Source organism: Cherax quadricarinatus, chromosome 72, assembly GCF_038502225.1.
Source record: "Cherax quadricarinatus isolate ZL_2023a chromosome 72, ASM3850222v1, whole genome shotgun sequence".
Lineage (NCBI taxonomy): Eukaryota > Metazoa > Arthropoda > Malacostraca > Decapoda > Parastacidae > Cherax > Cherax quadricarinatus.
The window spans coordinates 16,140,983-16,164,346 of record NC_091363.1 but is presented as its reverse complement, the minus strand read 5'-3'; the positions used below and the strand labels follow the sequence as shown (position 1 = coordinate 16,164,346).

The window sequence follows — 23,364 nt, the reverse complement described above, 5'->3', positions numbered from 1 at the left end:
GGATCGTCAATGCATTGTGGATCGTCAGTGCAGTGTGGATCGTCAGTGTAGTGTGGATCGTCAGTGTAGCGTGGATCGTCAGTGTAGTGTGGATCATCAGTGTAGTGTAGATCGTCAGTGCAGTGTAGATCGTCAGTGTAGTGTGGATCGTCAGTGTAGTGTGGATCGTCAGTGTAGTGTGGATCGTCAGTGTAGTGTGGATCGTCAGTGCAGTGTAGATCGTCAGTGTAGTGTGGAACGTCAGTGTAGTGTGGATCGTCAGTGTAGCGTGGATCGTCAGCGTAGTGTGGATCGTCAGTGCAGTGTAGATCGTCAGTGTAGTGAGGATCGTCAGTGCAGTGTGGATCGTCAGTGTAGCGTGGATCGTCAGTGTAGTGTGGATCGTCAGTGTAGTGTGGATCGTCAGTGTAGTGTGGATCGTCAGTGCAGTGTGGATCGTCAGTGCAGTGTGGATCGTCAGTGTAGCGTGGATCGTCAGTGTAGTGTGGATCGTCAGTGTAGTGTGGATCGTCAGTGTAGTGTGGATCGTCAGTGTAGCGTGGATCGTCAGCGTAGTGTGGATCGTCAGTGCAGTGTAGATCGTCAGTGTAGTGTGGATCGTCAGTGCAGTGTGGATCGTCAGTGTAGCGTGGATCGTCAGTGTAGTGTGGATCGTCAGTGTAGTGTGGATCGTCAGTGTAGCGTGGATCGTCAGTGTAGTGTGGATCGTCAGTGTAGTGTGGATCGTCAGTGTAGTGTGGATCGTCAGTGCAGTGTGGATCGTCAGTGTAGTGTGGATCGCCAGTGTAGCGTGGATCGTCAGTGTAGTGTGGATCGTCAGTGTAGCGTGGATCGTCAGTGTAGTGTGGATCGTCAGTGTAGTGTGGATCGTCAGTGTAGGGTGGATCGTCAGTGTAGTGTGGATCGTCAGTGTAGTGTGGATCGTCAGTGTAGTGTGGATCGTCAGTGTAGTGTGGATCATCAGTGTAAGTGTACTTACATTTACTAGCTCTGACTTCAAAGGCTTGTCTCTGAAAAAATGAAATTTGTAAAGAATTTATAGCAGGATATAACTAAAAAAACTGGAAAAAACAATAAAATTATCTAGTACATTATGAATTTTGACAAATATACCAAAATTAAAATACATTATAAAATTAAAATACATTATTTATAATATCCTACTGCAAGAGGGAGAGTACAGCATGTATATTCTGAGGTGAGTATTGCAGAGTATACATGCTGAGAGTTTATTATTATCCGTATTGCAGGTGTTACTGTGTAACCTTAATGACCCTCGTGTGATCGATAGGCTTTAAACCCCACTAACCAACCAAGGAAAAGCGCATGATATATTCGTACACCGAGAGAACTTACATTAGAAGATAAGCAATGAGATCATAGTAAAGAGGTGATATCACAATATGCAAAAATCCACTGTGAAAAAATAGTGAACTTCCAAGCGATCTCATGATTTCTCACATTGCAGTTCCTTGATATTGTGAGAAATCACGAAAGCGCTTGGAGTTCACTGTTTTTTCACAGTGGTTGTTTTGCACAAGAATATATGAATGGAGATACCGTTATTTCTGGCTCTTGCTTGATTCGATATTCTCAGTACTCTATTAATGTCACCTTTGTTTATGCACATCATCCACTTCAATGATATCTTCTCTCATTCTGCGTCTCTCAAGAGAGTAAATGTTCATGGTTTTTCGTCTATTTTTATATGAGAGTTTCCTTATACAGTGGGTCAATTTTGTCATCCTTCTCTGTATATTTTCCAGGAGACCAAAACTGAATAGTATAATCTGAATGAGGCCTCAATAGTAATGTAAAGAGTTGTAAAATAACTTTTGAACTTCTGTTATAATTCTTAATATAAATCCAAGTAATCTGTTAGCCTTATTGCGCACACACATAGGCATTGTTGCCTTGGCTTTAGATTTCTGCATGTCTATTAGTTCATATATACTAATAGCTTACTATTAGCTTTAATATAGGGATTAAAAAATTCTTGTCTGGTAGTAAAAAGATTTCCCTGCAGCCTTAATGACCCTAGTGTAGCTGACAGGTTTAAACTTCATTAAGCAACCATTAACCAAGAGAGAGCCGGTAATTAACTCGCCTGCATGATCGTAGTTGTTTTTATCTTTGACTAATATGATGTTTTCCAGGGTCAGTTAATCCATATACAATTAACATTTTAGTGTTAGACTGTGATGAGTTCTGTTTTTTGGCTCTCTTAAGAGTGTTGAGCTGCAGCTCCTGGACCTCTGGGAAAGGTTGAGCTAAGACTTTTAATTCTCTTGAAGAAGAAGAATTTGACACGTATGCAACATCTGGGTATCTTAATTTGTAGACGTATCGCCATCCAGTGGTTTTAGCAATACATTGCAATGGCGTAATGTGAAGACTAGAAATACATACGAGAGACGTAATCAGTCCCTCAGCCGCGGAGTAGGTAAAGAGCAGTCGAAAGTTGATTGTAGAACAGCTATTTAGTAACCTTCCTCATCATTTAGAGATGGGACTACTTTTCCTGTTGTGAGCACCGAGGTACATAGGGCTTGATAAAGCAATGGCAGAAACAAGCCTTATTTATGGAATTTTCTCGATTCGGTTGGGTAAGGTTTGCCAGGAAACAGGACAAGTGTTACCTGATATGGGTGTCAGTCATATGATGACCCGCCACTGGAACCTTTGGTCATTTTACAGAGGCCTTCCGTTGGCTTACTGATCCACCCCCCCTTTAAAAATTATGGTGACAATTATAACCATTTCATTACCTTAATTTTGTGCTCGATTGGACAATCGAAATAACTGTAAATCGTTTAATACGTTTCCCGACTCATGTAAGGAGTTGCCTCAAACTTTGCAAATCTGACGCCAGCCAAACGTGTCCACTCGGAGCTTCTCGTAAACTTGAAGAGATAAACTAATGGTGAGGATATGCACATGTGCACATGTATATGCACAGTGGGTGCCACCTGTCTACAAACTTTTAGACCTGAATGGACATTGAGCTGTCTTTCATCCGACAGATCGGTGCTAGAGCCTCGTTAAAAATTCTGATTTTTTTTATAAGCACTCGGAATGCTAAATACCTCACAGATAATAACAGAGGACAAGAGTTAGAAACGATAACAACGATTAAATGCTGTGTTTTCCGGCTGTAAAAGAAAATGAAGTCGAGTCACATTGTTGGTCACTACAAATTCCATAGTAAAAGTACTGGTGTAAACCTTGGTAATAGATACCTACAAAATGGTTTAGAAAGAAACGTGAGTAAACACTAGGACATATTTATTACAAAAACGTTTTGCTCCTGGGTCCTTGATCACTTTATGGTCCCAGGACCGAAACGTTTTTTTATAAATACGTCCTAGTATTTATAAGAAAACGTGACTTTCTAAAGCAGCTAAAGTACTGCACAGAAAGCAGGATTCGCGAAATCGTAATAGGACCGTTGCAAACAAACCACGGAACGGGTGAGGCTTGAACCCCACGGTGAGTCCTAAAATTCACAGGCCAGTGCGTTAACCACTCGACCAGGTTGTTTGTCATAAGTGTGTTAGGGTGACATGGCTTCGACTGTCACTTAATTCATAGTTTATACATACATACATATACATGCAATAAGATCACATTAAACAGATGATCTCACAATATACAAAAAGTGAAAAAAAAAAAACTGAAATTCCAACCATTTCCTTCATTTCTCGCATTGTAATAATATTGGTAGAATTAGCAATAATATCTTAGGTAAAAGGACATAAGTGCAACTAATGTGGCATTTTATTAATGTCACATAAGTTGCACTTGTGTCTTTTTACTTAACAATTGTCCCTTGATAATGTGAGGGATCACGAAAGCGCTTGAAATTTCACTATTTTATCACCGTGTTTATTTGCAAACACATACATATATAATTTACTATGTAACTTGATCCACAAGGTTTAAAACATATACTGCAAGAACAATACTAGTTGTTCCATTTATAATTTATACAATGAATAATTCTGATAATTAAATAACATATGCATTATACATTGCTTTCACAAAATATGGATAAATGTGACAAAATATGATTAATAATTTTAAACTCTGTTTTAAATATTTTCTTCGATAAAATGACGCTGTAAACTACAAAATATTTGTAACCTTGAAGATGGGAGAAGGAAGAGAGGGAAGGAGGGAGAGAAAGAGAAGAACGAAGATTAAGATGGAATAAGAGGGAGAGAATTGTGAAAACAGGGGAAGAAGAAAGGAGGAATTAGGGTTTATAGGAAGGAAAAAAATATATATATCCTTTAAAACAATAGACGTACAAGAATAATAGATCAGCTGGAGAGACGTGAATATTTTAAGGAAATTATTCAGCAACGCTTTTTTTCAACTCTGGTTTTTATTATTTTGCAGAATATTTATACGCATAACTCCCTCCCGGGAAATTTCCTTGATGCCGGTGAAAGGCTTCTGATCCAAGGAAACAGAGGTGTCATAACTTTCCACGGGTCGTTCCTCTCTATGACCCTCCACAGGCTTTGCCTGTGGAGGGTCATAATAATAATAATAATAATAATAATAATAATAATAATAATAATTATAATAATAATAATAATAACCAATAATAATAATAATAATAATAATAATTATAATAATAATAATTATAATAATTATAATAATAATAATAATAATAATAATAATAATAATAATAATAATAATAATAATAATAATAACCAATAATAATAATAATAATTATAATAATAATAATTATAATAATAATAATAATAATAATAATAATAATAATAACCAATAATAATAATAATAATAATAATAATAAGAAGAAGAAAAGAAGTCTATATTAATAAATAACAATATAATATATAATACCATAAACGTAACTAAATATTTATGTATCCTGGTCTTCGTTAAACTTGCACTTAACAGCACAATTTTCTGGTTAATTCTGTCATCAGATTTTTTTTTCAAACCCTTCCTTGTTTTGGAAGCCTCGCTGAAGTCGTCTTACATGAAAAATCTCTCCACCCAGACCAAGTGAAGACTGATGGAGATTGAGGGAGATGGAGGAAGGTCATTGGGATGGAGGGGATTGTTAGATGAGAACCAAGGCTGGCATAGATTGAATGTGATTGGTCAGAGAGGATAGAAGGCAAAGAGAGAGAAGAGGAAGGAGATGAATTAGTGGGATGGGACGCTGGGAGAGATGATGGAGTTGGTAAGATCCTGAAGCAGAGAACAGAAACAAAGAACAGAGGCAGGGAACAGAAATAAGAAACAAACAAGGAAGAGACACATGGAATAGAAATAAGGAAAAGACACATGGAACAGACACAAGGAACACACACCGGGGACAGACACAGGGAACAGAAACAAGGAACAGAAACAAGGAACAGACACAGGGAACAAACACAGAGAACAGACACAGGGAACAGACACAAGGGACAGAAACAAGGAACACACACGGGAAACAGACACAGGGAACAGATCGGGGAGCAGACACGGGGGACAGACACGGGGAACAGACACGGGGGACAGACACAGGGATCAGACATAGGGATTAGGCACATCAGACTTAACACATGCTCAGTAAGCAGATATAAGGGATCGACACACATTGAACCTTTTTCATAGACCACATTAATGCAATTTTGTGAAGCATAATCACTTGCTACTCTGACTTAATCAATAATTTCACTAGAGATGTATTTTAGTAAGCAGAGTTTTACATAATTAAAGAGTAACAACAGTACAGAGAATTTTTACGTTCATATATAATACCGTATACACGTTTCCCTGTTCTAATTTGGGATAATAATAATAATAATAATAATAATAATAATAATAATAATAATAATTATTATATTAATAATAATAATGCTATTATTATTATTATTATTATTATTATTATTATTATTATTATTATTAAGGGTAATGGAAATAATTTTAAACAAATAATAAAAATAATAATAAAAACAGAAGAAGAATATATGAAATATTATACGAAAATAATAAGTTCAACTAGAACAGGTACGTTCAAGAATCAACAGGATGCGTTCAAGATATGTTATAAAGACTTGACCAGTGAACTTACCAAAAGACTCTGGCGTCTGTAGTGTACTGGCAGACTGTCGAGGTCTCTAGTTCTGGGTCTGTGGTCGTGCAGGTCCCAGGCCCACTACTATAGAACATACACGGCCACAGGCCTAGAGCTACTAGAGACCTTGACTGTCTGCCAGTACACTACTGACACTGGAGTGAACATTATCTAGTAAATAGATCCTCAATAACGATGGCTGTGGCACTGGTTTATATTTAGTGAGACGTCATGTCGCTACTCAGGATTTGTGATGGCGTATTTTGATAGTATTCCATTAATACGATATTCAGTGCTATAAAAAGGCTGATAAGATCCTCAAGGAGCGGAATAAGGGTGTCTGATTTTCATTCACCTTTATTCTTGAATAAGCTGATGTGAAATCTGCCTTTTATCAAATTAGTGAACTTTCACTGTAATTAGATTATACTTCTCCAACAGATATGAAATCTTTTATCAAATTAGTGAGCGTCCACTGCAACTAGTCATTCTTCTGCAACGGATGTAAAATCTTTTATCATATTAGTGAGCGTCCACTGCAACTAGTCATTCTTCTGCAACGGATGTAAAATCTTTTATCAAATTAGTGAGCGTCCACTGCAACTAGTCATTCTTCTGCAACGGATGTAAAATCTTTTATCAAATTAGTGAGCGTCCACTGCAACTAGTCATTCTTCTGCAACGGATGTAAAATCTTTTATCAAATTAGTGAGCGTCCACTGCAGCTAGTCATTCTTCTGCAACGGATGTAAAATCTTTTATCAAATTAGTGAGCGTCCACTGCAACTAGTCATTCTTCTGCAACGGATATGAAATCTGCCTTTTATTAAATTAGCGAACTTCAACCTCATGGTTTTTTTTTAATTATTTTCCTTCAATACATTGATGAAAATGGCCGCTTGGTTTCCGATAAGATTTACACGAAATTAATCGCGTAGCTGACGTGAACTACAGCCTTAAAATAATGGTTATAATGACTATTTTTTAAAGGGATGGACCGGTCAGGCAGCGGAAGCCCTCGGTCAGTTGATCAAAATCTCCAGCTCTTTGTCATCATATGACTTAGACCCGCACCAGGAAACACTTGTTTGATGACAAACCATATCTAACATTACATTCTTTTCTGTCATGTTTCTTCGTGAGTGATTCCTTGATGCTCCAGAAAGATTTCTTGTCCTCAACCTCTTGGGATCAGAGCTGATTACTCTAGATTCCCCGGTGACTGTATAACCTTCACGAGTTTAGCGATTCTTTATGAATATTTAATAAATAATTTTCTGTTAAGTATCGGCTAATGTCTGTTCCAGTCGTCCCTACTCTTCCACAATTGTCTTCCTATCCCTTGACAGATGACCTTTTTTAATCAGATGTAATACAATCTGTCGCATGATTATTCCCGACATTATTTATATAGATGCTGGTTCTAGTATTGTCAGATAATTTGTCAAGACACATGTGACCTAACCTCACCTTGATTATCACTTCACTTCAATTGTCTTGAACTGTCTCATGTTTTTCTTTCCATTTCTTACCTGCTACATGATAATGTTCGAAATATGGCCGATATATTGTCATTTTTTAACTTCTCATCGTAGGTTTGGTTTACAATGTTCCATACAGAGCATTGTAAACCAATATTTTGTCAATAAAATAAATCGTAATTATAATAAATATAAATATAGCAGGTATATTTTCGTTATTGATATCAATATAGTTGAAGCAGTTGTTAAACTGTTAGTCTCAAGACTTATCAACACTTTATTAGCAGCAGTTGTTAGCTAGATAGCTTGTTAGCTAGTTAGCTATAATTGTATTGATAGCTTGTTACGTTCAAGAAGTATCAACTACAATAGTAGCAGTTGTTAGCCTTTTAGGTTCAAGAACGTAACAGCAAATGCCACGTTGTTAGGACGAAGACCTGTCAACCACAATAATAGCAGGTGTTTGCTTCCAGAACTACCAACTAAAATATTTGCAGTTGTTAACCTGTTAGGTTCAAGAAATATTAACTACAATAATAGCAGTTGTTAGCAAGTTACGTTCAAGAACTATCAGCTAAATAATAGCAGTTGCTAGCTACATAGGTTAAAGACATATTAACGAAAATTGTAGCAGTTAACTTATCTAGAAAAAACTTATCAACTACAGTACTAGCAATTGTAAGTCTGTTAGGTTCACTACCTCTCATCTACATAAAATTCATCAAGGTCACATTACGTCTATAGTCCTGGATAATAAAGTTAAGGATATTTTAATCCCTATGTAAATGATTCGGTGTAAACACATTTGGGTAAATAAAAATTATTTTTTAATTATTAAATATTTACTTTTACGCGTAATATTTTTTGCTAAAGAACAAAAGGACGGTGACTGGAACACTACACAAATAACTAGTACTTCCTACTTCCTTCTCTCTTTGTCATGTTCCTGTCCTCCTCTCGTATATGTACTGGCTCCCTTACCTTCGTCTGTCAGTTTGTGACTTGTTAATGGTCCAAGTCGGACCGATACGCCGTCATAAGTTTCCGTCTCCTATGTACGGGTTATCTGTGCACTTTTTGTTATTGTTATCTTATGTCAGCAAAATAAAATACGTTTGAGTTGTACATGTCTTATTCATGACTGAAACATTTGAACCCAATATTAATGCATACTCTGATCCTCCTCCTTTAAACAAATTCCTGTCAACATTGCAGCAGGGTTGTTGCCCCATCAAAAATGACAGTAAAAATGTTCTCTGTCTGGCTGATATAACAAAAACGGAACAGAAAATTCTTATCCTTCATTTTTCCCCTCCTGGTAGCAGCCTCCAGCATCTTCAACTACAAAGAGTAGGAAAACAGCACAAATATTTACCAAAACAGTATGTGCAGCTTGTGTTAAAAGCCTCCAATCAGGTACGAGATTTCAAGTGCGTAAAGGATTTCTTTGCTTGGAGTTTCATCTTCAGACAACGTTGTTCGTTTTGGCAATATTGTCAGTTTAGTTGATTAAACGTTGTTTACACAAGTTCCCATGTGAAAAACTTAAGGTTCAGAATAGAATTTAAGGGTAAAAATATGATTACAATTTGTGCCTTAGTCATATAAGAATTACAATGGGAATTTTAAATCATAAGAAATATCATTTCATATTGAGTTTATTTTAGCAGAGTATTTGAACCTGTGCAAGAATTTGCAACATACAGAAATATTTTTTTTTCTATAAGCAAAAATATACAAGATTTTCAGACGTTTATAAATGAAATTAAGATGACTATTAAGCATCACAAATGAAAGAAAAAAGAATCCTGACACCTTAAGAGAAATCGAAAATTATAACACCAAAGTCTTGGAGAACACCATAATACCGTAGTAAGGAATGAGGGATTACACATTAAAATCATTTTAAATAAAAAATAAAAGCAATGACGCATAGATATTTAGTAAGAACCAGGAAATGACTTTATAAATCACCTCCACCCCTAAAAAAAAGACTAAAACTATTTCATATATCACAAAACATTTAAAAGATAAAAACTCAAGAACAAACCACAAAAACATTACAGCAGAAGGAAAAAAAAAAGTGCGTCGAATATAATAGTTGGAGAAGAACCATCAGCAGAAGTAAAGGATCTTCACAAGTGCCACAATGACGGTGTCTTCCACACTTGGTCCCTGGCGACGAAGACACCTGCTCTGGCTGCTGCTCTCCTGCTGCCTCAGTAAGTTATAACATCTTATTGTACCATATATCTGTATATATCTCTTTATATACACATGTCTCTCTCTCTCTCTCATATATATATATATATATATATATATATATATATATATATATATATATATATATATATATATATATATATATATATATATATATATTGTGCCGAATAGGTAAAACTTGCGATTTTGGCTTAAATATCAACGCTCTTTTTGCCAGATAAGGCAAACGAAAATTTGTGTATGTAATAATTTCGCAAAAAACATTATGAACCTAACGAAAATAATATATTTCATTCTGTTTATTATTAATTTATTGTAAACTTATCTAAAATATATTTAGTTGGATTAGGCTAAAGTAAATTGCGCTTATTATATTAAGGTTCTTTTAGTACAAAATTATTTTTTTTTACATTAACATAAGTGAAAAAAGTTACCTTTAGACGTATAAGAGAAAATTTTAGAAAGGGCTTAATTTTAAATGAGTTCTTGCTAACTGACCAGTTTTACCTATTCGGCACGACATATATATATATATATATATATATATATATATATATATATATATATATAAGTAGTGATAATTTCCTCTGGGGGGTCTCCTCCGGAAAAGGCCTTCCTCTGGGAGGTCTCCTCCGGTTTGGGCCTTCCTCTGGGAGGTCTCCTCCGGTTTGGGCCTTCCTCTGGGAGGTCTCTTCCGGTCTAGGACCAGCAGCTGGAGGGTCACCTTTTCACACCTAGGTGTTACTTCCGGTTTTGACCATGACCTCGCCCTCGAGACTACCTCACCCTTGACCCCCCCAACCAATACCCCCGCCACGACCCCCCCCCCCCCCTTCGCGACCCCGCCCGCCCGCCCGCGCGCCGCACCCGCGCGCCCCGCCCGCGCGCCCGCCCGCGAGCCCGCCCGCGCGCCCGCCCTTCGCGACCCCCGCCCGCGCCTTCTGCTGCGCCTTCTGCGGCGTCGTCCGGATCGCCCCCGCGCCTCGAATTTTTTTTTCTTATGATCTCCTTGGATCAAGGTTTTTGGATTCCCCCCTATGGGGTTTTTCGAAATTCTCCATCTCCTCAGATCAAATTTTTTGGGTACCCCTCCTTTCACCCCCATCCCCAAACAATTTCTCGAAATCAAATTCTCCATCTCCTTGGATCAAGTTTTTTTTGGGTACCCCTCTCACTTTCACCCCCCAACCCCAAAAATTTCTCGATAATACAAGTTTTGGATTCCCCCCTATGGGGGTTTCGAAATTCTTATGATCTCCTCGGATCAAGTTTTTTGGATTCCCCCCTATGGGGGTTTTCGAAATTCTCCATCTCCTTGGATCAAGGTTTTTTTGGGTACCCCTCCTTTCACCCCAAATTTTCTCGACAATACCATGACTCCATCTCCTCGGATCGAGTTTTTTGGATCCCCCCTATGGGGTTTTCGAAATTCTCCATCTCCTCGGATCAAATTTTCTCGACAATACCATGACTCCATCTCCTCGGATCAAGTTTTTGGATCCCCCTATGGGGTTTTCGAAATTCTCCATCTCCTTGGATCAAGTTTTTTTGGATTCCCCCCTATGGGGTTTTCGAAATTCCTCGGATCAAGTTTTTGGAATCCCCCCTCTGGGGGTAAGCATTCAAAATAGACTCCTCCTATGGGGGCATGCTTACTACAGGTCTAAACATCTTCCCCTTATTATTTTAAAATGAACTAAAAGTTTCCTCTCATTAAGTTAAATGAACTAAAAAGGACCGCGCACACAGGTTGAATCTTGTATACCCTTTTAATTAATAAGGGGACATAGCAGTGACGTCACGCGCACACAGGCTGAATCTTGTCTACCCTTTTAGTTAATAAGGGGACACAGTACATCAGAAAGGCACATTTTTGTTTCGTTAATACCCACAACAATCCAACAATTTCTTTACAACACAAGTCTAGACATTTTTAACTATTTCATCTCAGGTCACTCCCCCACGAAGTAACCTCCTCCCCACCCTCCCGAACCCTCACACTCCAACCAACACCTCACAATTTTCACTCATAACCCCCAATTTTTCTCGTTTTAACCCTTTTAGTTCATTAAAGTTAATAAGGGGACACATGCATCAGAAAGTCACCACATCGCTTACATCCACTTTCGTTAAATTCACTACTCACAATTTTACATATTACGAAGTTAAATACGCACTTTTACTTTGAACATCTTCAAAACACTCTCATAAATCATTTGAATACTCACAAAAAATACCTTTATACATTTCCAAACAACACTGAAATACTCCAAAATCATCATTCGAACACCCCCAAATCATCTCTGAATACTCCCAGAACACCTTCATAAGTACTCTTGCACATCATTTGAACACCTTCATAAGTACTCTCTTAATCATTTGTACACCTTCAAAAAACACCTTTGAATACTCACATAAACACCCTTGAACACCTTCAAAACACCTTTGAATATCGTTTTTAAACTAATTTCATCACAACCCACTTATATCATCTTTTTTCGGTAACTCTAATTCGACTACACTACCCTCATCAATTACCAACAAATTTTACTCGTTTTAACTAATGTCATCACTGTAACCAAGATTTTCACAAAAAAAAAAAACTCTATGACACCTAACACACACGCACACACACACCCCACAACACCCACAATTTTTCTCGTTTTAACCCTTTTAGTTCATTAAAGTTAATAAGGGGACACAGTACATCAGAAAGTCACAACAACAACACCCACACCCCCCATTTTTTTCTCGTTTTAACCCTTTTAGTTCATTAAAGTTAATAAGGGGACACACTACATCAGAAAAAGTCCCAACAACAACCCACTTATAACATTTTTTTTCGGTATCTCTAGTTCGACAACAACACCCACATCCCACAACACCCACGAACATTTCCAAAACACTATTTGAGTACTCCCAATTACACCACTGATTACTACTAAAACACCACTGAATTCAATCAAAACACCCTTCAACACCTTCAAACACCCTTGAACACCTTCAAAACATTCTTGAACACCTTCAAAATCACCTTTGAACATTTCCAATCAACACTGAATCACTTCCAAAAAACACAATTTGAGTACTCCCAATTACACCACTGATTACTACTAAAACACCACTGAATTCAATCAAAACACCCTTCAACACCTTCAAACACCCTTGAACACCTTCAAAACACTCTTGAACACCTTCAAAATCACCTTTGAACATTTCCAATCAACACTGAATCACTTCCAAAAAACACAATTTGAGTACTCCCAATTACACCACTGAATACTACTAAAACACCGCTGAATTCAATCAAAACACCCTTCAACACCTTCAAAACACCTTTGAACACCTTCAAAACACCTTTGACACCTTCAAAAACACCTTTGAACATTTCCAATCAACACTGAAACACTTCCAAAAAAACACAATTTGAGTACTCCCAATTACACCACTGAATACTACTAAAACACCGCTGAATTCAATCAAAACACCCTTCAACACCTTCAAAACACCTTTGAACACCTTTGAACACCTTCAAAAAAACAACATTTGAACACACTCAAAACACCTTTGAACACCTTTGAACATTTCCAAACAACACTGAAACACTTCCAAAAACACCATTTGAGTACTCCCAAATACACCACTGAATACTAAATCACCACTGAATACACTCAAAACACCACCAAAATCACCATAAACTAAGATCAACACCCACATCCCACAACACCCACAACCCACAACACCCACAATTTTTTCTCGTTTTATCTAATTTCATCAGAAAGTCACAACACCCACACCCCCCATTTTTTTCTCGTTTTAACCCTTTTAGTTCATTGAAGTTAATAAGGGGACACACTACATCAGAAAAAGTCCCAACAACAACCCACTTATAACATTTTTTTTTTCGGTATCTCTAGTTCGACAACAACACCCACAACACCCACATCCCACAACACCCATGAACATTTCCAAAACACTATTTGAGTACTCCCAATTACACCACTGATTACTACTAAAACACCGCTGAATTCAATCAAAACACCCTTCAACACCTTCAAACACCCTTGAACACCTTCAAAACACTCTTGAACACTTTTCAAAAACACCTTTGAACATTTCCAATCAACACTGAAACACTTCCAAAAACACCATTTGAGTACTCCCAATTACACCACTGATTACTACTAAAACACCGCTGAATTCAATCAAAACACCCTTCAACACCTTCAAACACCCTTGAACACACTCAAAACACCCTTCAACACCTTCAAAACACCTTTGAACACCTTCAAAACACCTTTGAACACCTTCAAAACATCCTTGAACACCCTTGATCACCTTCAAAAAAACAACATTTGAACACACTCAAAACACCTTTGAACACCTTTGAACATTTCCAAACAACACTGAAACACTTCCAAAAACACCATTTGAGTACTCCCAAATACACCACTGAATACTAAAACACCACTGAATACACTCAAAACACCACCAAAATCACCATAAACTAAGATCAACACCCACATCCCACAACACCCACAACCCACAACACCCACAATTTTTTCTCGTTTTATCTAATTTCATCAGAAAGTCACAACACCCACACCCCCCATTTTTGTTTCTCGTTTTAACCCTTTTAGTTCATTAAAGTTAATAAGGGGCCACACTACATCAGAAAAAGTCACAAAAACAACCCACTTATAACGTCTTTTCGGTATCTCTAGTTCGACAACAACACCCACATCCCACATCACCCACATCCCACATCCCCCACACACACACACAGACACACACACACACATCCCTAACCTAGCCTAACCTAACCTAACTTATCCTAACCTAACCTAACCTAACCTAACCTAACCTAACTTATCCTAACCTAGCCTAACCTAACCTAACCTTACCTAAATTATCCTAACCTAACCTAACCTAGCCTAACCTAACCTAACTTAACCTAACCTAACCTAACCGAACCTACCCTAACCTAACCTTACCTAACCTAACCTAGCCTAACCTAACCTAACCTAACTTAACCTAACCCAACCTAACCTAACCTAACCTAGCCTAACCTAACTTAACCTAACCTAACCTACCCTAACCTAACCTAACCTAACCTATCTTAACCTTACCTAACCTAACCTAGCCGAACCTATCCTAACCTAACCTAAAATATATTGGAACACTTCCAAAATACATTAGAGTACTCCAGAATTACTTTGAACGACTCCATTTTTGGATATTTCCAAATTAGTTTTGAAAACTTTATCGTAAAATCGAACATTATTTTCTTGTTGGTAAAACACACTCAATGGTAGAAATATTTACTCGATTTCCGAATAGAAGCACTATCCTCGCTCTGAGAGACTCATTGTGGGTCACCCCAACACATGGTGTAATGCGCTTCACACCCAAGGTAGAACATAACACCTGCGTCAACTCAGGACAGACAGGCGCCATGTAATGCGGGTAACATCCAAGGTAGAAAATCATCTCTTTCCAGACCAACTGTCTATCCTAACCTAACCTAACCTAACCTAATTCCTAACCTAACCTAACCTCACCTAACCGAACCTAACCTAACTCCATCAATCACCTCTATCCTAACCTAACCTAACCTAACCTAACCCAACCTAACTCCATCAAACACCTCTATCCTAACCTAACCTAACCTATCCTAACCTAACCTAACTCCATCAAACACCTCGAATACTACCTAACTTAACCTAACCTAACCTTACCTAACCTACCGAACCTAACCTAACCTAACCTAACCTATCCTAACCTGTCCCAACCTAACCTAACCTAACCTATCCTAACCTAACCTAACCTAACCTAACTTATCCTAAGCTAACCTAACCTAACTTATCCTAACCTAACCTATCCTAACCTAACCTAAACACTGACTAACTTTGAACCAACTCTGAACACCACTGATCTTCTTCAAAAAATGCTCTGCACATCATTTGAACACCTTCAAAAAAAACACCATCAAACACCTCCGAATACTCCCAAAAAAACACTACTGATTACTACCAAATCACCACTGAATACTACCAATCACCGTCAAAATCACCAGAAACTAAGTTTAACATCACCATCTAACATCCTTTTTATAGAAATCCCCTCAAATCACTATAACCAAGAACTCCCTCCCCATTTGGCGCATAAAAAAAAAAGCATGAACACAAACCTAATACGCAAACACTTAGTACATGATCACCATCAACTGAAAACATATCTTATACACACACATAATATAAGACAATCACCAACTACAATCACCCATGTTCACTTACCTCAAAATCACTAATATCACAGAAAACAATCATTTTTATAAACATTTCACACACACACACACAAAATAAAATCATATTTGACAATATCTAAGCGCACTCACCTCACTACCACCAACACACGATGTCTCACCTCACAGGACCGACGAGCTCACCTCCAGTGACGTCACACTCCCATTGTGTTACTTGGTGGTTGGTAACATCACACCTAACCCCCCTTGTTTCAACCTGTTGTACCCTACATTATCTAAGAACACTATATCCAAGACGATTACCAGATTTTATGATCCCCAACACCAAGATCACAGAAAACACACATTTTTATAATTATTCACACAAAAATCACGATCACCAATTCCATATCATGTTTACCGTCATCTATCAACACTAATCACCAACATCACCAAAAAATCTTAGATCATGCATCTCAAAACTACTATGATCACTGAAAACACTTATTTTTTAAACATTCGCACAAAAATAAGACATACACAAAAATACCACAACACTTCCACCAACATCTATAACATAACATGAGCACTATAACATATCACTATCACAAAAAAAATAATACACAAACACCCACATATTATACATTTCAATTGGAAATTTAAGACATGAGACATACACACCAAATCTAAGACATTCACCTCCAACTAAGACATACACATCACCCTTAAAACTTCCTTCCTTATTCATTCCGCATATCTCCTAGAGCTGTTTTAACCCCGACGGATCCACCACGACGTAGGAGCCAGAGTGTAGTAGGTGGTGTTGGAGTGGTGATGGTTCCTCTGGCTCCTACGTCGTGATGGAACCGTCGGGGTTAAAACAGCTCTAGGAGATATACGGAATGAATAAGGAAGGAAGTTTTAGGGGTGATGTGTATGTCTTAGTTGGAGGTGAATGTCTTAGATTTGGTGTGTATGTCTCATGTCTTAAATTTCCAATTGAAATGTATAATATGTGGGTGTTTGTGTATTATTTTTTTTGTGATAGTGATATGTTATAGTGCTCATGTTATGTTATAGATGTTGGTGGAAGTGTTGTGGTATTTTTGTGTATGTCTTATTTTTGTGCGAATGTTTAAAAAATAAGTGTTTTCAGTGATCATAGTAGTTTTGAGATGCATGATCTAAGATTTTTTGGTGATCTTGGTGATTAGTGTTGATAGATGACGGTAAACATGATATGGAATTGGTGATCGTGATTTTTGTGTGAATAATTATAAAAATGTGTGTTTTCTGTGATCTTGGTGTTGGGGATCATAAAATCTGGTAATCGTCTTGGATATAGTGTTCTTAGATAATGTAGGGTACAACAGGTTGAAACAAGGGGGGTTAGGTGTGATGTTACCAACCACCAAGTAACACAATGGGAGTGTGACGTCACTGGAGGTGAGCTCGTCGGTCCTGTGAGGTGAGACATCGTGTGTTGGTGGTAGTGAGGTGAGTGCGCTTAGATATTGTCAAATATGATTTTATTTTGTGTGTGTGTGTGTGAAATGTTTATAAAAATGATTGTTTTCTGTGATATTAGTGATTTTGAGGTAAGTGAACATGGGTGATTGTAGTTGGTGATTGTCTTATATTATGTGTGTGTATAAGATATGTTTTCAGTTGATGGTGATCATGTACTAAGTGTTTGCGTATTAGGTTTGTGTTCATGCTTTTTTTTTTATGCGCCAAATGGGGAGGGAGTTCTTGGTTATAGTGATTTGAGGGGATTTCTATAAAAAGGATGTTAGATGGTGATGTTAAACTTAGTTTCTGGTGATTTTGACGGTGATTGGTAGTATTCAGTGGTGATTTGGTAGTAATCAGTAGTGTTTTTTTTGGGAGTATTCGGAGGTGTTTGATGGTGTTTTTTTTGAAGGTGTTCAAATGATGTGCAGAGCATTTTTTGAAGAAGATCAGTGGTGTTCAGAGTTGGTTCAAAGTTAGTCAGTGTTTAGGTTAGGTTAGGATAGGTTAGGTTAGGATAAGTTAGGTTAGGTTAGCTTAGGATAAGTTAGGTTAGGTTAGGTTAGGTTAGGATAGGTTAGGTTAGGTTAGGTTGGGACAGGTTAGGATAGGTTAGGTTAGGTTAGGTTAGGTTCGGTAGGTTAGGTAAGGTTAGGTTAGGTTAAGTTAGGTAGTATTCGAGGTGTTTGATGGAGTTAGGTTAGGTTAGGATAGGTTAGGTTAGGTTAGGATAGAGGTGTTTGATGGAGTTAGGTTGGGTTAGGTTAGGTTAGGTTAGGTTAGGATAGAGGTGATTGATGGAGTTAGGTTAGGTTCGGTTAGGTGAGGTTAGGTTAGGTTAGGAATTAGGTTAGGTTAGGTTAGGTTAGGATAGACAGTTGGTCTGGAAAGAGATGATTTTCTACCTTGGATGTTACCCGCATTACATGGCGCCTGTCTGTCCTGAGTTGACGCAGGTGTTATGTTCTACCTTGGGTGTGAAGCGCATTACACCATGTGTTGGGGTGACCCACAATGAGTCTCTCAGAGCGAGGATAGTGCTTCTATTCGGAAATCGAGTAAATATTTCTACCATTGAGTGTGTTTTACCAACAAGAAAATAATGTTCGATTTTACGATAAAGTTTTCAAAACTAATTTGGAAATATCCAAAAATGGAGTCGTTCAAAGTAATTCTGGAGTACTCTAATGTATTTTGGAAGTGTTCCAATATATTTTAGGTTAGGTTAGGATAGGTTCGGCTAGGTTAGGTTAGGTAAGGTTAAGATAGGTTAGGTTAGGTTAGGTTAGGGGTAGGTTAGGTTAGGTTAAGTTAGGTTAGGCTAGGTTAGGTTAGGTTAGGTTGGGTTAGGTTAAGTTAGGTTAGGTTAGGTTAGGCTAGGTTAGGTTAGGTAAGGTTAGGTTAGGGTAGGTTCGGTTAGGTTAGGTTAGGTTAAGTTAGGTTAGGTTAGGCTAGGTTAGGTTAGGTTAGGATAATTTAGGTAAGGTTAGGTTAGGTTAGGCTAGGTTAGGATAAGTTAGGTTAGGTTAGGTTAGGTTAGGTTAGGTTAGGATAAGTTAGGTTAGGTTAGGCTAGGTTAGGGATGTGTGTGTGTGTGTGTGTCTGTGTGTGTGTGTGGGGGATGTGGGATGTGGGTGATGTGGGATGTGGGTGTTGTTGTCGAACTAGAGATACCGAAAAGACGTTATAAGTGGGTTGTTTTTGTGACTTTTTCTGATGTAGTGTGGCCCCTTATTAACTTTAATGAACTAAAAGGGTTAAAACGAGAAAAAAAAATGGGGGGTGTGGGTGTTGTGACTTTCTGATGAAATTAGATAAAACGAGAAAAAATTGTGGGTGTTGTGGGTTGTGGGTGTTGTGGGATGTGGGTGTTGATCTTAGTTTATGGTGATTTTGGTGGTGTTTTGAGTGTATTCAGTGGTGTTTTAGTATTCAGTGGTGTATTTGGGAGTACTCAAATGGTGTTTTTGGAAGTGTTTCAGTGTTGTTTGGAAATGTTCAAAGGTGTTCAAAGGTGTTTTGAGTGTGTTCAAATGTTGTTTTTTTGAAGGTGATCAAGGGTGTTCAAGGGTGTTTTGAAGGTGTTCGAAGGTGTTTTGAGGTTATTCAAAGGTGTTTTGAGTGTGTTCAAATGATTATGAGAGTGTTTTTGTGAAGGTGTTTTGTGTTCAAAGGTGTTTTGAAGGTGTTCAAAGGTGTTTTGAAGGTGTTGAAGGGTGTTTTGAGTGTGTTCAAGGGTGTTTGAAGGTGTTGAAGGGTGTTTTGATTGAATTCAGCGGTGTTTTAGTAGTAATCAGTGGTGTAATTGGGAGTACTCAAATGGTGTTTTTGGAAGTGTTTCAGTGTTGATTGGAAATGTTCAAAGGTGTTTTTGAAAAGTGTTCAAGAGTGTTTTGAAGGTGTTCAAGGGTGTTTGAAGGTGTTGAAGGGTGTTTTGATTGAATTCAGCGGTGTTTTAGTAGTAATCAGTGGTGTAATTGGGAGTACTCAAATAGTGTTTTGGAAATGTTCATGGGTGTTGTGGGATGTGGGTGTTGTGGGTGTTGTTGTCGAACTAGAGATACCGAAAAAAAAAATGTTATAAGTGGGTTGTTGTTGGGACTTTTTCTGATGTAGTGTGTCCCCTTATTAACTTTAATGAACTAAAAGGGTTAAAACGAGAAAAAAATGGGGGGTGTGGGTGTTGTGACTTTCTGATGAAATTAGATAAAACGAGAAAAAATTGTGGGTGTTGTGGGTTGTGGGTGTTGTGGGATGTGGGTGTTGATCTTAGTTTATGGTGATTTTGGTGGTGTTTTGAGTGTATTCAGTGGTGATTTAGTATTCAGTGGTGTATTTGGGAGTACTCAAATGGTGTTTTTGGAAGTGTTTCAGTGTTGTTTGGAAATGTTCAAAGGTGTTCAAAGGTGTTTTGAGTGTGTTCAAATGTTGTTTTTTTGAAGGTGTTCAAAGGTGTTCAAAGGTGTTTTGAAGGTGTTGAAGGGTGTTTTGATTGAATTCAGCGGTGTTTTAGTAGTATTCAGTGGTGTAATTGGGAGTACTCAAATTGTGTTTTTTTGGAAGTGTTTCAGTGTTGATTGGAAATGTTCAAAGGTGTTTTTGAAGGTGTCAAAGGTGTTTTGAAGGTGTTCAAAGGTGTTTTGAAGGTGTTGAAGGGTGTTTTGATTGAATTCAGCGGTGTTTTAGTAGTATTCAGTGGTGTAATTGGGAGTACTCAAGATTGTGTGTTTTTTGGAAGTGATTCATTGGAAATGTTCAAAGGTGATTTTGAAGGTGTTCAAGAGTGTTTTGAAGGTGTTCAAGGGTGTTTGAAGGTGTTGAAGGGTGTTTTGATTGAATTCAGTGGTGTTTTAGTAGTAATCAGTGGTGTAATTGGGAGTACTCAAATTGTGTTTTTTGGAAGTGATTCAGTGTTGATTGGAAATGTTCAAAGGTGATTTTGAAGGTGTTCAAGAGTGTTTTGAAGGTGTTCAAGGGTGTTTGAAGGTGTTGAAGGGTGTTTTGATTGAATTCAGTGGTGTTTTAGTAGTAATCAGTGGTGTAATTGGGAGTACTCAAATAGTGTTTTGGAAATGTTCGTGGGTGTTGTGGGATGTGGGTGTTGTTGTCGAACTAGAGATACCGAAAAAAAATGTTATAAGTGGGTTGTTGTTGGGACTTTTTTCTGATGTAGTGTGTCCCCTTATTAACTTTAATGAACTAAAAGGGTTAAAACGAGAAAAAAATGGGGGGTGTGGGTGTTGTTGTTGTGACTTTCTGATGTACTGTGTCCCCTTATTAACTTTAATGAACTAAAAGGGTTAAAACGAGAAAAATTGTGGGTGTTGTGGGGTGTGTGTGTGCGTGTGTGTTAGGTGTCATAGAGTTTTTTTTTTTGTGAAAATCTTGGTTACAGTGATGACATTAGTTAAAACGAGTAAAATTTGTTGGTAATTGATGAGGGTAGTGTAGTCGAATTAGAGTTACCGAAAAAAGATGATATAAGTGGGTTGTGATGAAATTAGTTTAAAAACGATATTCAAAGGTGTTTTGAAGGTGTTCAAGGGTGTTTATGTGAGTATTCAAAGGTGTTTTTTGAAGGTGTACAAATGATTAAGAGAGTACTTATGAAGGTGTTCAAATGATGTGCAAGAGTACTTATGAAGGTGTTCTGGGAGTATTCAGAGATGATTTGGGGGTGTTCGAATGATGATTTTGGAGTATTTCAGTGTTGTTTGGAAATGTATAAAGGTATTTTTTGTGAGTATTCAAATGATTTATGAGAGTGTTTTGAAGATGTTCAAAGTAAAAGTGCGTATTTAACTTCGTAATATGTAAAATTGTGAGTAGTGAATTTAACGAAAGTGGATGTAAGCGATGTGGTGACTTTCTGATGCATGTGTCCCCTTATTAACTTTAATGAACTAAAAGGGTTAAAACGAGAAAAATTGGGGGTTATGAGTGAAAATTGTGAGGTGTTGGTTGGAGTGTGAGGGTTCGGGAGGGTGGGGAGGAGGTTACTTCGTGGGGGAGTGACCTGAGATGAAATAGTTAAAAATGTCTAGACTTGTGTTGTAAAGAAATTGTTGGATTGTTGTGGGTATTAACGAAACAAAAATGTGCCTTTCTGATGTACTGTGTCCCCTTATTAACTAAAAGGGTAGACAAGATTCAGCCTGTGTGCGCGTGACGTCACTGCTATGTCCCCTTATTAATTAAAAGGGTATACAAGATTCAACCTGTGTGCGCGGTCCTTTTTAGTTCATTTAACTTAATGAGAGGAAACTTTTAGTTCATTTTAAAATAATAAGGGGAAGATGTTTAGACCTGTAGTAAGCATGCCCCCATAGGAGGAGTCTATTTTGAATGCTTACCCCCAGAGGGGGGATTCCAAAAACTTGATCCGAGGAATTTCGAAAACCCCATAGGGGGGAATCCAAAAAAACTTGATCCAAGGAGATGGAGAATTTCGAAAACCCCATAGGGGGATCCAAAAACTTGATCCGAGGAGATGGAGTCATGGTATTGTCGAGAAAATTTGATCCGAGGAGATGGAGAATTTCGAAAACCCCATAGGGGGGATCCAAAAAACTCGATCCGAGGAGATGGAGTCATGGTATTGTCGAGAAAATTTGGGGTGAAAGGAGGGGTACCCAAAAAAACCTTGATCCAAGGAGATGGAGAATTTCGAAAACCCCCATAGGGGGGAATCCAAAAAACTTGATCCGAGGAGATCATAAGAATTTCGAAACCCCCATAGGGGGGAATCCAAAACTTGTATTATCGAGAAATTTTTGGGGTTGGGGGGTGAAAGTGAGAGGGGTACCCAAAAAAAACTTGATCCAAGGAGATGGAGAATTTGATTTCGAGAAATTGTTTGGGGATGGGGGTGAAAGGAGGGGTACCCAAAAAATTTGATCTGAGGAGATGGAGAATTTCGAAAAACCCCATAGGGGGGAATCCAAAAACCTTGATCCAAGGAGATCATAAGAAAAAAAAATTCGAGGCGCGGGGGCGATCCGGACGACGCTGCAGAAGGCGCAGCAGAAGGCGCGGGCGGGGGTCGCGAAGGGCGGGCGCGCGGGCGGGCTCGCGGGCGGGCGCGCGGGCGGGGCGCGCGGGTGCGGCGCGCGGGCGGGCGGGCGGGGTCGCGAAGGGGGGGGGGGGTCGTGGCGGGGGTATTGGTTGGGGGGTCAAGGGTGAGGTAGTCTCGAGGGCGAGGTCAAGGTCAAAACCGGAAGTAACACCTAGGTGTGAAAAGGTGACCCTCCAGCTGCTGGTCCTAGACCGGAAGAGACCTCCCAGAGGAAGGCCCAAACCGGAGG

The 23,364-nt window shown here is 38.3% G+C and overlaps 1 protein-coding gene across 1 annotated transcript in view; it reads left to right on the top strand.

The window, feature by feature from the left end:
• Positions 1 to 9,294: 9,294 nt before the first annotated feature.
• Positions 9,295 to 23,364, top strand: part of LOC128701227 (zwei Ig domain protein zig-8) — a 279,488-nt gene continuing 265,418 nt past the window's right edge. Inside the window, exon 1 of the mRNA XM_053794806.2 lies at positions 9,295 to 9,803. Within this exon, the coding sequence (XP_053650781.1) occupies positions 9,731 to 9,803 (73 nt within the window). The 5' untranslated portion in view covers positions 9,295 to 9,730. The remainder of the gene's footprint in view (positions 9,804 to 23,364) is intronic.